Source organism: Podarcis liolepis (assembly GCF_965112155.1).
Source record: "Podarcis liolepis genome assembly, chromosome: Z".
Classification (NCBI taxonomy): Eukaryota; Metazoa; Chordata; class Lepidosauria; order Squamata; family Lacertidae; genus Podarcis; species Podarcis liolepis.
Window position 1 is genome coordinate 38318846 of NC_139570.1, and position 14971 is coordinate 38333816.

The following is a 14971-nucleotide window of genomic DNA, read 5'->3' on the forward strand; positions in this document are numbered from 1 at the left end:
GAGGTTCCCCACCCCTGCTCTAACCTTCCCCACGTACCTTGGCCAAGTCACTTGGGACCATGGCGCTTAGCATTTTGAGTGAGATCCGGTGATGTGCAAAGACGGGCGTGTACTGGTCGGCTGACAGGTCTGCCAGGAGCTTCACGAGCTGCCGTTCCAGTCCTTCCTCCTTCAAAGAAAAAGGAGAGCAGTGTTGCCAGGTGGCCTCTTGACTGGGAAACCCAGACCCAGGAAGCCTGGAACCTGCCACAGGTGAAAGAGGAGGCCAGAACCATAAGGGGCTGCCAGAGCCAGTGAAGCCCATGGAAGAGGCAACCTTCTTCACCCCAGCACTTCTGCTAGCCAGTCACCTGCAGCCGGAGTGAAAGGGGCTTCTGGTCCAAAAGCCGCTGGTACTGAATCAGCCAGTAATTCTCTTGCTTTGTCTCACTCTTAGCTTCCAGCTCCCTCTGCAAAGAAGAAAAACAGAGAGCTAGGGTGGTGTAGTGGTTAGGAGTGTCGGACTAGGATCTGGAAGAGACCAGGGTTCAAATGCATGCCTCCCTTGAGCTTCTTGGGGGGAAAGATGGGATATACAAGCAAACAAAGGATCATCATGTGCAGCTTTTGCTGATTCCAGGAGTGTAGCCTGACACCTGGCCTCCTCCAAGGCACCTCTGAGAGAGGGGCAAAGCCACCAGGTGTGGAAACGGGCAGAAGGCTGAGCCTGTGTGTGTGAGTGGGAGAGAGAATTAGCCCCGCTTACAGGTGAGTTGTCTCCTTACCAAGATGGCCTGCAGCTCTTCCTCCCGCTGCCTCTTCTCCTTCAGCAGCTGCTGCAGCAGGTAGGTGAGGGCTTGCCGCTGCTCTGTGATTGCCTCCTGAAACGCAGCACACAGGCATTAGGAAGCATGCACCATGAGGACTGTGCAGCAGTGGAAGTGGCTGCCCCCAGAGGAGGCAGCTGGCTCTTCCTCTTAGTGCAAACCTTCAAAGCAGAGGCTGCTCCAGCCACCTTTTGGGGGATGCTCAAGCCTGCATCCGCAATGGGGAACCATAGGCCTCCTGGGGTCTGAAGGCAGCCCTCCAGGTGTCTTTACCTGGCCCTTGAGACTCTCCCCAAGCCATGCCCTATTTCCCCAGGCTGCATCCCCCCACACCAGGATGTGCCCATGAACTGGGATATAATGCTTCTTGCTTGCCTTGATGGAGATAGAAGGAGGGAGGTGTCTGCGTGTGAACCTCTGACTTTTCCCGCTACTCGAATGCGGCATATTGAACAAAGAGTCACACCAGTTGCTCCACCCACTTTTGTCTCTGGACCTACCCACCACTGGCATTTGGTCCCTGGAAGGCTGCCCATGAAGCAGCGCTGCTATAAAATGTTCTCCACGCCCAAGGCTAGAAGGCGGCGTGCAAACATCGTCCTAGCTCTAGGGTCTGAAGTTCGACCTGGACCATCCTGGATGCACCCTCCCCCCATCTCCATATTCCACTGCCTGCTCCCCAACCTCCAGATGCAGCAGCACAGATTCAAAGGAGCTAAGCTGGGTCACAAAAGCGCCAGAGGTTCCCTCACCCTCATACAGAACCTTCTGTTTGAGGTTTGTTTAAAGCAGATGGGGAGGCAATTTGTTGTGGCCTTCCAGATGTTGCTGAACTGCAACTTCCAGCAGCCCCAGCAGCCAGCATGGCTTCCAGCCAGGAGGAGATGGGAGCTGCAGTCCACCAACTTCTGGGGGCCCCCAAAGGTTTCTCCCTTGCCTGGTTTACAACAAGGATGGCTAATGCGGAGTCCCCCAAATGGTTTTTGGCTACTCCCAAATTCTCTGCCCTCCATTGAGTGGATGGAAGCCGAAATTCTGCATCACTCCATTTGTTCTGCTAGCCACGGGGCAAAGCGTTGCTCAGTTTGCTCAGCTCCTGCCCTCAGAGATTTCAGCAGGCTTTGACCCACCCCCCACTTTCGAACATCTTTCTGCAACTCTGAAAACCAGAACCTTGCTTGGATCCCCCCAACCCACCACTTTTCCCCACCTTGCAAAATAAAAGCAGGGATACTAATTGTGATTAATGCAGCCTGTCCTCGGCTGGCTGAGGAGAGCAAATGGAGAGGATGGCATGCTCTTTGGGGATGTTGCTTTTGGAGTGGAGATTTGAGAACAACCAAGAAAACAAAATAAAACACACTGAAGCAAAACCAGCAAAAAAGAAAGAAAAAAAAAATTCAAATTTAAAAATGCAGAAAATGTGGAATGCTCAGCAGATCTCAATGTCTTTTTCCTGCCAGCCCACCCACCACTTGCCCCTCTGAACACTACAGCAGGCTATTCCTACAGATCCCCAGGTCTCCAAAAGCAGTAGCGTTTGCAGAGCATGCTAAATGAAGCCCCAGGAGGCAGGAACCAGGGAATCCCCCCATCCCATCCCCCAAATTCCTGCCTCGAGCACCAAGACACCTCAGAAAGCAGAAGGAAGAGCAGGGCGGGAAGAACGTGAGCCGAGGGAGAGGTCCAAAAGAGGCTGACGTACCTGCAGTGCCTCTGTGTCCAACTGCTGCCTCTTTAACTCCAGCTGGGTCAGCTGCAGTAACTCTCTCTCTATTAACTTAATCTAGGCAGAAGATGAAACAAGGAGGGTAGGGGGAGGTTTGTTTGGTTTTTACTTGCATCAGGAAGGACTCCACTCTCTGCTGTTCGCACCCTGGTCCTATAACTGCATCGCTGTGGTTTCTAGCACTCATTTGGCCCAAGAAGAGTTAAGCTGAGCACCTGGAGGTCTCTCCCACAGAAACCCTCCTTGCCTGTAACTGGTGTGGGGCCAAGAGGGGTTTCATTCTGGGGAAGGGAGTCCTCACAGTGACCAGCTGGACACTGTGGTGTGCAAACTGCAGGTGGGATCCTGAAGAACAGCCTTCACCCACCTGAAATCCTCCAGATGCTCTGGACCACAACTCTCATCAACCCTGGCCAGAGATGTGGGGATAAACAAAGCCCGCTGCAAAGAGTCTTTGGAAATGCAGCTTAGTCACCTCCCCTGACAAATCACGATGAAATACCCTGCTCTCCTAAAACCAAGGGGAAATCTTATCGTGGGAACTGAGGTGCTCTTTCCTCAAAGGCCAGGTGCAAGCCTTCAGCTAAAGCAGGGCTGGGGAACTTTTGGCCCACAAGATGCTGCTGAACTACAACTCCCAGCAGCCCCAGCAAGCACAGTCGGGGCAGAGGAGTGATGGGAGTTGTGGTGCAGCAACATCTGGAGAGCCACAAGGTTTCACACACCTGAGATAAACCTGGGCTGGGGGAAGCTGTGGCTCTCCAGCTGATGGCAGATTACAACTCCCATTGTCCCTTACCACTGGTCATGCTGGCTGATGGGAACTGGGAGTCCAGCAACAGCTGAAGGGTCACAGGTTGCCCCAGCCCTGCGATAAAGACACCCCCCACTTCACTCTAGAAGTGGAGGTAGCTTAGGAACATAGGAAGCGTCCTTATCCAAGTCAAACCGTTGGGTTCCTGTAGCTCAGGATTGTCTACACTGACTGACAGCCGTTCTGCAGGGCTGTAGGCAAAGAGTCTTTTCCCAGCCCTACCTGGAAATACTGCTGGGGATTGAACTTGGGACCTTCTGCATGCAAAGCAGGTGCTCTGCCACTCTGCTATGGCTCTTCCCACTAGTTAGCTGGCCAGCCTAGGATCACTCGTGAGCCACTGAGCATCCAGGAGGCTTCTGAGAGAAACCGGATGCAGATTCCAGAGCCTGTTACAGTTCAGCAAAGCCACCAGAGAAGAGGGAAGACCACAAACACCAGCACCTTTCAGGAAACCCTCTCCCTGGGCAGAAGAAAAAGCCTTGGGACCCCAGCTAGCCAAGTGCTAAGGGTCAGGTGGGGGGATAGCGCCGACAACCTTGCAAACTCTACCACCTCAAACCACTGGCAACAGCTCACTGCCCCTGGTGGGGGACAGCCTGACCTTAAGAAGCAATGTGTTCCATGTTGGCCGGAATGGATTTGACAAGCAGGTCAGAAACAAATTAAAATGAATGAAGAAACTTATACACGACAACCACTGTAATAATGGAGATCATGCTGTTTTCATGGGCTGCCGTGGGATGGAAATGCAAATGGAGCCCCTCCCCCCCTGAGATGAGGCAGACCTTCCTGGGCCTGAGGGAGGTAGGGAGAGGATTCCGCTGTCCAGAGCCCCAGAGAGCTCCCCTTGTTCCAATGGCTTTGAGAAGGAAGCTGGACCATGTGAGAAACTGTCAACTGTTCATCCCACCCAATCCCAGTCCCTGCAGACCCATGGCTTCCACTCACCTGATTTCTGATCTGGCAGTGCATGAGATCCCTCTTCACCTGGAGGGCTTCAAATGCAGCCTTCTGCATATCACTCTGAAAAAACAGAGCATGCAAGTTCAGGAGAGCACACCTGGCCAGTTGGGGAACATGTTCCAACTGGAATAACATCAGGCCCCATTGTTGTGGGCCGTGAGAAATCGCCTAAAGATTTACTCCAGTTGCCACAAACCTTGCCTACTTGTAGACGTTTTCAACCACAACTCCTATCAGTCCCAACCATAATGGCTTCATAGGAGGCAACTCATACATTGAAACCATTATTTCAGAACAGGAGAGAAAACACTGTGTATATAAGCCAAAACAGAGTAGTGGGCTGTGATGAAAAGGGGCAAGGGAACTCTTTTGAGAACGCTTCCCACCCAGGAGTGCTCCAAGAGTAAACTGGGTCCAAAGCACAGAAAGAGCTAACAACTTAGCTAGATGGACTTGGTATGTATTGCAGGGGGTTGGACGAGATGTCCTTTTGTGCCCCTTCCAAGACTACAGCTCTGATTCTCCCGCTCCCCCTGCCATACTTTGCTTTGGCTCACCCTCTCCCATCCTGCATACAGAGGTGCTGCCCTTTTTGCACCCATATCCAGCAAAATACCTCCTGTAGGATCTGGCTGATGGCTTTGTTCTGGTCCAGCTCCTGCCAAGCTAGGATTTGCTGGAACTTCTGGTCCATCTTGGCTAGGCTACAAGAGAAAACATTCCAAGGGTTACCACCATTGCCTCTCGGGAGACAGAGGCAAACTGAGGGTGAGAAGCGCTTTGGAAGACCTTTAGAGGCTGTCAGGACAGGAGCCACTAGTATCAGTACATTTGGAAAAAATCAAAGCCTGTCAGAGGACAGAACCAAACTAACTCCAGTGGGTTTAGGGAACAGAGCCAATATCCCAAGCGCACACTCTCTCTCCGCCTTCCCCCTCCCTCCACCTTTCTGGCTTACTCTAGCAGGGCCAGTGTGAGAATGGTGTTCTTGGGTTCTGGCACATGGGGATGGAGGGACCCCCCACCCCCATCCACACCCCCATGTCAGACTTCCAATTGCTCTAAATGGCAAGTGATGTCAGCTGATCAACAGGTACCAGAATGGCATCATGGGCCAAATTAGACTCCCTGGATGTAGGGAGCAAGACTGACCCATGTGCCAGAGGTTTCCCACTCCTGCACTCACATAATCTATACGTTGCTGTGATTAACAAAACAGAGGTTCTATTTATGTGGCAAAACATTTCAGCTTCCACCTTCCAGCTTCCAGCAGCTATTCCACTAAAAACGAAAGCCCGCCGTTTCCAAAGTGGCACTTACAGAGCTTTGAGACTGAACGTTCAGAAGGGCTTCGTTTGCAGAAGCTAAGTGATGCTGGTGTTCTCCTGGTTGAGGGCATGTGGTGGCCAGTGCGCTCTTTGCTAATCCTGTGGCATAATTTCTACTGCTGCTACTGACAAGTCCGACAGACTGCAGCCCTCAGAATCGAAATGTCTAAGCAACTGGTTGCTCCGCCTTTCCAGCCAGAGCAGCTAGTGAGGTGAAAGCAGAAACATTTCACCTCATGGATAAAACCTTATTCTTGTTAATCACAGCAATACACACACAATCCACCCTTTCTACAAGCACAATGTTGTGGACAGAAAGTCAGCCTGTGGCAGAAGAATCGGGATCAAATCACCCTTCAGCCACAAAGCTTGCTGGGTGAGCCTGAGCCACTCATTCTCTCTCAGACAAACCCACCTCGCAGGACTGTTGTGAGGATAAAAAGTGGAGGGAAAGCACATTATGCTTCTTGGATGAAAGGTTGGATTTTAAATAATAATAATAATAATAATAATAATAATAATAATAATAAAATATGGTCCCCTCCCCACAAAGCATAGAAATGCCCCATTCTCTCTGGGAGTACCTGGAACAAGTCTGGTTGACAAGATCTTGCCGGCGTGACTCGTAAGCCACCTGCAGGAGCTTGTTCTTATAGGTCTCGGCCAGCATCTGCTGCATGGCCGCTGTGGAGGAAAGAAAATGCAGGAAGTCAGGGCCCTGGAGGCTTCTCCTGAGCTTATAAGAACCTGTTCAAAAACTGTCTCATCCCGCACGTTAGAACAGCACCAAAATTTTCCAGAGATCAGGAAGCAGCTTAGGAGGCTTCCAAATCCATTCCCTGCCTCCAACATCCCACAATTTAGCAGAGATAGGAAAACCTGGGGGGGGGGGTGTACAGGAGAGATGAAAGAGCAGGACTAGGGGTAGGTAGGGAAGCGTCGTGCCTGCTTCTAGGGAAGGAGGAACCAAAATGGCAGTGCCTTTGTTGTTGATGGGGGAAGAAATACAGAGTACATAAACCTCAATGGTGAAAAACCCTGGAGAGTTTTTGGGAATTTGTGCAGAATTTTGCGGGCAGCGCTCTCACTTAAGATTGGATTGAAAGCATCCTAACAATCTCTTCCATGCACTAAGCCAGGGGTGGGGAACCTCAGGCCCAGGGGGCTAATTGTAGCATCCCAGGTCTCTCTGCCTGGTCCTCAGAATCCTCCCCAAGACACAACGCCTTACTCTGGCCCTCTTCAGGGGCTTTTGCCTGGCTGAAGTGTCTCCTTGAATTCTAAAAATACCTCGTTTGTCATGATGGAGGACAGAGAGGGGATGTGTGTGTGCATGTGTATGTAAAAAAATAGGCTATGGTACAAAAGGAAAAAATTACATTTGTTGTCCCACCCACCCTGGCATGTGGCCCCCAGATGGCTGCCCAGAAGAGAATACAGCCCTTGAGTGGGAAAATATTCCATGTTCTTTCTATAGAAATCAAGATAGTCAGAAGAAGCAGTTCTATGCCTGGGGTGTAAAGGCTCCCACCCAGAACTCCCACAGCCGCACTCACAGGCCACTTCCTTCCTCCGCAGCTGCTCAGCCTCCTCCTGAGTAATGGCCATCAGCTGCTCCATCCGGATCCTGGCAGGGGAAAAGGGAGAGATTCAGCCACTGCACGCCCTTCCCTCAACTGTCAACCAGTGGCAAGGCCTATCCTGCCTCTTTCATTGTTTAGATTAGACTGAAGGCTCATCAAACCTAGTGTTCCAGTTTCCAGCAGGGGGCAGACGGAAGCCTCTGGGAAGCCTGGGCATGAAAGCAACAGTCATCTCCCATTTTTATGCATAGCATGTGAAATTTTTCAAGAGGATAAGACAAACTCTTGGATGAAATGATGATAGGAACTGAGGAGGCCACCTTACGCCGAGTCAAACCTTCGGTGCATCTAGCTCACTATTGCCTACAATGACTGACAACGACTCTCCGGGGTTTCAGAGAGGGAGCTTTTTCCAACCCCACCTAAGGATGCCAAAGATGGTACCTGGGACCTTCTGCATGCAAAACAGGTGTTCTACCACTGAGCTATGGCCTTTCCCTGGTGGCAATCAATGGCTACAAGCTACAATGGAGGCAGCATGCCTCTGAATGCCAGGTGCTGGGAACCAAGTGCAGAGAGTTGCTGGTGGTGGTCAGATGATGCATCTGGTCAGTCACTGTGAGAACAAGATGCTGAACTAGACCGCCCATTGTCCTGACCCAGGCAACACTTTTTATGTTCTCATGCAAAGGCATCATCCTCCCCACTCCTTACCCAGCCAAGAGCATCTGGGACACTCACCGGTCATTCTCCAGAGATTTGAGAATCCCAGAGCTCTGCTTTTGCCTAGAAAGAAAGCAAGGAGGGGAAAAAACACCAGAAGGCATTATTAGTCCTCGTTCAGTTCTAAGAGGAGGGGGGAAGCTCATGCAACCACCTGTCTGGACGAGCACCTGGCTGAGAACCAGCATGGAGTGGAACCTATACAAAGTCCTATATAAACTCTCCACCTGAACCAAATCATGGCTGAAGCAACAGGGTAAAGGATCTTGGTAAAAGATAGCGAGAGAAAAACTCATTCCGCTATGAAGGGTCTGGCGTTTTCAGACCACAACTCTTGGGATTTACTTTCAAAGGAAAAAATCCTGGACCAATTTTGCTAACATCAGGGATGTCCTGACAGGGCTACTCCTGTTTGACCTCTTAACTTGAGATGAGAGCTGGGAACCTCAGACCCAGAGGCTGAATTTGGCCCTCCAAGCCTCTCTGTCTGGTCCTTGGGACTCACCCCAGCCAACCCCCTTGCCAGCCCTACTTAAATTCTTGAGTGTTTTTGTCTGGCTGGGATGTGCCCCTGAACTCTGATAATGCTTCTTGATTGACTAGATGGGAGGATAGAGAGCTGTGTGTGTGAGTTCCAATATAAAATTTGCATGTGATGCTCCACCTATTTTAGCCTGTGGCCCCACAAACCACTGGCAAGTGGCCCTTGGAAATCTTCCCAGAAGGAAACATGATCCTCCAGCTAAAAATGTTCCCCAACCCCAACTGAACTCTTTGTCTGGAGTCACACCATCAGATCTGAAAATCCAGCCCAGGTGTCTTTAAGCCTTGGTGCAATAAACCCAGCCTGGGAGTGAAAACAGTCAAGAGTTACAAGCGTAGCTCCCGTGACTATTGCTCAACACCACCTCTGACCTCTGGTTCTCTTCCAGCAGCTTCTTGATCCGACCGGACACCCCTTGCTCCATCTGCTTCAGCTGCTCCAACAGCTTCATGCGTTCTTCTCCCAGGCGCTCCTGGTGCCGTGTCAGGCCCTGCTCCAGCCTCACCTGCTCCTGCAAGCAGAGAGCAGAACAGCATCAAAGGACCATTTCACTTGATCTCCAGGACAGCCTTATCTCCCACAGAGGCCTCCCTGGACCTTGCAACCCGAGGGTAAGCCTACATCCGGATTCCTCAGAATGGCACATTTTCCCAACCACAATAAGCAGACGTATGAACCTCTCTTATGGGCAGTGGAGGCTGGTCCATCGGGGTGAATGGGGCACTGTCTCCCCAGCCTACCTGCCTACCTGCAACCAGTTCAGCGGGTAGCAGCACCGCCTGCCAGCTTCTTCCTTCTTAGTCTCTGGGTGGCCCCTTGCAGAACTCAGCAGTGAGGAGGAGGACAAAAGTACTTAGCAGTCTCCACCTGTCATTGACTCTGGCGCCATCTACTGTTGGGCTCCCTGCCTTCCGCCCTACCAGTCTCAAAGGGTGTCAGTCATCACTGCCTACGGGGCAATTATCAATCCATCCTAGGATGACCTATTTCATTTTCTTTTACTTAGAAATATTTTTGAGTAGCTTAACCACGGAGCAACAGAAGGGTCCAGGGTGGTGGTAGAAAAGGGAGACAGACAAGATACCTCCTTCATGCTTTGGAGGATCTCCCCTTTCTGGGCGTGGCTCTGGTGCATGAGCTGGGCTTGACCTCGCTGCTCCAGATCCAACCAGCGCTCAAACTCCAGCTTCTCCTGCATCTTCTGCTCCTGGGAAGGACCAACAAAAAGCCTCATCAGCACACACATGCAAACATGTGGCTTGTAGTGTTCCTCCTGGTGCATGACGAGAGACAGGGCTTGTGTGTTCATAAACAGCAGATGGAAGTGAACAAACCTGTGTTTGGACTACAGACTGCAGGTGGGGGCAAGGGGGGGGGGAAAAGAGCTTGCCTGAAAGCTCACCCACACAAAATATAGTAAGGGTTATCCCCCTGCATGTTTTTTGCTTGTTGTTATCTAATCTTTTTTTTTTATAAAATTTTTATTGGTTTTACAAAATTTTTTAAAACAATACAAACATATAAAAAGACATACAAACACGTATAGTTTCATAGCCTTTTTTTTCGTAAACCTTGTTTCTCAGACTCCCCCATACCTCCCCTTTCTGCATCCCAATGTCCAAAATTTTTTAGCAACTTCTAAATATTTCTGTCAAGCCTCTGTCCTCTTAATCTTTCCTTCAGTCTAATCTTATGTCACTGTAACCCTTTCTTTCTCAAAACCTCAACATTCTAACATTCATCGAGTTTATAGTAGTCCTTAAGATATATTTTAAATTTCTTCCATTCTTCTTCCGCCGTCTCCTTCCCCTGATCGCGGATTCTGCCAGTCATCTCAGCCAGTGTTATATAGTCCATCACTTTCATGTTGTTATCTAATCTTACAAATAAAGTTTTTTTGGAAAAAAATCCCTCCCAATAGATAATCCTCATGCATGTAGAAATCTAGTATGCCATGGAAAAGCTAGGCTAGATAAGCTACTTTTCTTGGGTGGGGGGGAACAGGGTGTGTGAGAGCAGAAGAGTAATTAATTGTATGAGCTAACACCTGCAGTTTGAAGTGGTACAGTCCAGACACAACTCTGCCACCTCATCTTCCATTGAATTTTCCTCTCTTCTTTGGCTGCCACCCAGTGGGCAATTAATCCCTCAAGCTAGAGCATAGAGTAAGATGGGACAGCAGGTGCCCACTCCATCAATTCAGCTGGCAAACCAGCTCACTTTGGGCTCCTCCTCTCTCCTTAAACCTTTTCCTTTCCAAGCTGCTTGTTACGATAACTTTGTAAGAACTAATGCATGAGCTTACTTGTTTGCCTCTTCTCTCTCCATTCCTTTTGTGCCATGTCTTAGATTATACACCTGCAGGTTAAGGACTGTTTGCTACTCGTCTTGTGTAAGGTGCTCTGGCTACCATTCTGGCTGAAGCATTTTTATTATTTCAACACTTTACACTGGGGGGGGGGGGACCTGTGGCTCTCCAGATCTTGCTGGACTCTTAACTCCAATCAGTCTAAGACAGAATGCCCAATCCTCAGGGATTATGGCAGCTGTACTCCAGCAACCTTGAAGGGCCAAAAGCTTTCCCTTCCTGGCTTTAAAGCAAAGGAATTTGCTGACTGAGGAAACTGAGCCAGATCTATTTTTCTTCAGATGGCACTATCATCATCATCATTATTATATGTGGGCCACTCGTGTACGTAAACAATACTTTCCCACAGAAATTGGCGGATCCAGTGAAGAAATGGAACAATCTGAGGGAGCCATCTGGAGGGCATAACAGTTTTCCAAAAGGGAGAAGGGCTGAGCAATGGGAAATGTTTCTTACCTTCCGCTTCTCGTAGTCCATAAATTTGTTCTGAAAAAGGAGGAAGAGAAGAAGAGTTTGGATTTGATATCCCGCTTTATCACTACCCGAAGTGGAGTCTCAAAGCAGCTAACATTCTCCTTTCCCTTCCTCCCCCACAACAACACTCTGTGAGGTGAGTGGGGCTGAGAGACTTCAGAGAAGCGTGACTGGCCCCAAGGTCACCCAGCAGCTGCATGTGGAGGAGTGGAGACGCGAACCCGGTTCACCAGATTACAAGTCCACTGCTCTTAACCACTACACCACACTGGCTCTCACAAAAGGAGCGTGGATTTAACTGGCTTTAACACAACCCACCCACTCATTCATACAAACAAACAAACACAGACACACACACCCCACCTCTCACAGTTCAGGGGAGCCAGTTAGGTTGAAGGCAGGGCTGGGGAATCTGTGGCCCTCCAGATACTGTTAGGATGCCCAACTCCCATCAGCCCCTGCAGCTGGCATGGCCAGTTGGTCAAGGGCGATGGGAATCCAGCGACATCCAGAGGGTAACACACTCCCTATCCCTGACTTTGAAGACCACTGCCTGCTTCTCAGCAATTACCTGCCACTGAGCCTCATTCTCCGCATATTTCGTGACCATCCTGCTGACTCCGTCCACCGAAGTCTCACCTCCGTCACTTTCCAACACTGGGAGTAAATACTGCGAGGGAGGATTGTACTCGATTCCTAATTCTGGGAGAAACCAGAAGACAGCACGGGCAGGTCAGTTATTGGCAGGGCTCAGGCATCACACACCTAAGTGTGATGCACTGGGCAGAGCGCTAAAAATGAGTCAGGGAGACCTGAGCCCTGCTTGGCCACCAAATGCATTGAGGTGGCTCTAGAATTCAGCAAGCATGTTTTCATAGGAAGCGGCCATATACTGAGCCAGACAGTTGGTCCATGTAGCTCAGGGCCATCTACACTGGCTAGCAGCCCCTCTTCTCAATTCCAGACAAGGTTCTCTTCCAGCCCTACTTGGAGATGCTGGGCATCGAACCTGGGACCTTCTGCATGCAAGGCAGAGGCACTCCGATTGAGCTACAGCCCCTCCCTAGGCCCTTCATCCCAGGAGAGGAGTCTCAGAGGCATCAGGCGCTGTTGGGCTGGTCCTCTCCACCCTGCTTGCACTAGGCAGGCCCTCTGCTCTGCTCACCTCCACAGAGAAACTGCTGGATGGCCTCTGTGCCAGCGCTGCAGATGTCATTGGACGGGTAGGACATGGACACGGCATCCAGGGTCAGTGTCTGCAGAACGGACAGAAATATAATTATTTTAGAAGGTAAGAGGAGCCTGGCTACTGGATCAAGGCCCATCTAGTCCAGCATCCTGTTCTCACAGTGGCCAACCAGATGCCCCTATGGGAAGCCCACAAGCAGCATCCAAGTGCAACAGAAACACTCCCAAATTCTAGCAGTATGAGAGAGGGAGGAAACCACTTTCTCTGCATCATGCATAATCTCATATACCCCTATCATGTCCCCCTCCTGACATTTACCTGTCTTTCCTCTAACTAAAAAGGCCCAGACATTGTAACCTTCCCTCACAGGGGGGTTGCTCCTTCCCTTTTATCCTCCTAGCTGCTAATTTCTGAACCTTTTCTAGCTCTGCAAAATTCTTTTTGACGTGAACAAAAAAAGGTTCTTTTGAAATGCATTTTAACATCATCCAAAATGCCTTCCTCCAAACTGATCCCAGGACGGCGCACAATGATGATGATGAAATGCAATGAAAGGAAAAAATATAATCCCTCAGAAAACAAGAAAACTGACTGAAAGGCAGCCACGTAGAACCCAAAAGCTGGCTGAAAGCAAACAGAACCCCTTTCAAATTGCCCTGGTCAACAATAAAGTCTTAACTAATTGCTGGAAAAATTGCAAGGTCAGTGCCTGTGGAGCTCCTCTAGGAAGGGCATTTTAAAATCAAGGAGCCACTGCCAAAAAGGCCATCGGTTGTCTCCTGTACTAGTCCTACTCAGAGTAGATGCCTTGAAAGGTAACAAATGACTATGACCCATTGATTTTGATGGGTCTATGAGCAGAACTTAGTTGGCTACAACCTCTTCTCTTCTGTGCAACCCAGAAATGCAGTGGTCCAGTCATGGAAGGTTGAAGACCCATTACTATTCCCCCCCCCCATCATGGCCCCAGTCTCCAGTGTCACCCAATCCACATAAAAGGGGGTGTTTTAGCCACTGGGAAGAAGTCTTAGCCTTTGTGTTGATTTGAGCCAATCAGAATGAAAGGAAGGGGAGTCATCCTCTGAGGACTGGCTCCAAGGATCAATCTGGAGAAAGCAAGCAGGGAAAATACTGAGGAGAAAGAGTTATGTGAGCTCCACAGTTAACCATTTAGGAACCCTGAAAACAAAAGCTGCTTTGGTTTCAAGAGAATAGTGTGCAAGTTCTGTTAGGTACAATGGAACTTCCAAGAGAATCACAACTTAAATCACTCTGAGAGAAGATGTTGGAGGACTCCAAATCATTTGCACAGCAAATGCACAGTAAATGGAAGATCTAGCTGAAAGGCAACAAATGAAGATCTGCATTGATTGTTGCAATGCGTCACTAATTATTACTACTGTATAATTATAAAACTGTTGCATTTTAGAAAGGGATCTAGCTGTGAAGGGGTGTGGCTTTGACCATCAAGAAAGGACCCTGCACTTCTGAACTGGCCACTAAACTACTGATGTAATCACAACACACTTCAGCAAGAGACGGAGGAGGGTCTTAGTTGATGAGCAATGCAGGAGAAGTCTTGAGATTCATGCCCTTTGTAGAAGGCTAGATTGGCACACAAGCTTCCCAGGAAGAGAAGAGTTGCTTATACCCATCCTAGTATGATCTGAAAGAAGCAAAGCTTTCCTTTCCAGCTCCATATTGACCTCTTCCTTCCGCTCAATATGAATTTTGCACCACACACACACACAAACAAAGCAAAAACTTCTTTGGGCACAATACCTCCAGTGTTCGGATGTGAGCCAGTGCCTGCGGCAACTCCTGCACTAGGTTTTCGCTGATGTCTAAGGTCCGTAGGCTACGCAGGCCACCCAGGGAGGCTGGCAGTTCCTTCAGCTTGTTGCCTGCCAGAGACAGAGAAGGCAGAATGTGCCAGTTAACATTTGTAAAAAAGCCTGAAGCATTTCTGTTAGGGATTGTAGGAAAAGACCTGCCAAGGAAATTGAAGAACATATTCATGTATGCAACAATGGCGGCAAGAGTCTTAACAGCACAAGGATGGAAGAATGAAGAAATCCCGACAAAAGAACTGTGGCAAGAGAAACTGATGGACTATGCAGAATTGGTGAAATTGACGCACCAACTGCATGATAAGGACAACTGTGATTTAAAAGAAGAATGGGAACCTTTTACAAAGTAGTTAAGGAAACAACAGAATGAACTGGACTCCTTGGCAGGTTTTGAATAAACATACACAAATTTATTATGGGTAACATAAAGAGAGATAATTTAAAGATCTTAACAATTTTATAATATGCAGAGAATAGCATGTGCTGAAAAACCAGAAAGAGGAGCTGAGGGAAATCCGATCACCCCCATGGGGGGCTTTTTCTGGGTAGGGAAAAATAGGGGGGGAGTGAGGAGGATTTTTTTTGAGAAATTGTTAT

The 14971-nt window shown here is 49.3% G+C and overlaps 1 protein-coding gene across 5 annotated transcripts in view; it reads right to left on the reverse strand.

Annotated features, from left to right (window-relative positions):
* The window catches only part of LRSAM1 (leucine rich repeat and sterile alpha motif containing 1), a 29705-nt gene that overhangs the window by 5501 nt on the left and 9233 nt on the right, over positions 1-14971 (reverse strand). For 4 of the 5 annotated variants that reach the window (XM_083485549.1, XM_083485547.1, XM_083485548.1 and 1 more), the window contains exons 8-22: positions 14307-14428; positions 12501-12591; positions 11907-12037; positions 11318-11347; positions 9578-9700; positions 8865-9004; positions 7968-8012; positions 7200-7270; positions 6228-6327; positions 4932-5019; positions 4301-4375; positions 2512-2592; positions 765-860; positions 351-449; positions 38-169 (exon numbers count right to left, since the gene is read on the reverse strand). In XM_083485549.1, coding sequence (XP_083341675.1) covers positions 38-169; positions 351-449; positions 765-860; positions 2512-2592; positions 4301-4375; positions 4932-5019; positions 6228-6327; positions 7200-7270; positions 7968-8012; positions 8865-9004; positions 9578-9700; positions 11318-11347; positions 11907-12037; positions 12501-12591; positions 14307-14428 — 1424 coding nt within the window. The remainder of the gene's footprint in view (positions 1-37; positions 170-350; positions 450-764; positions 861-2511; positions 2593-4300; positions 4376-4931; positions 5020-6227; positions 6328-7199; positions 7271-7967; positions 8013-8864; positions 9005-9577; positions 9701-11317; positions 11348-11906; positions 12038-12500; positions 12592-14306; positions 14429-14971) is intronic. The other variant, XM_083485550.1, reaches the window with a different exon arrangement.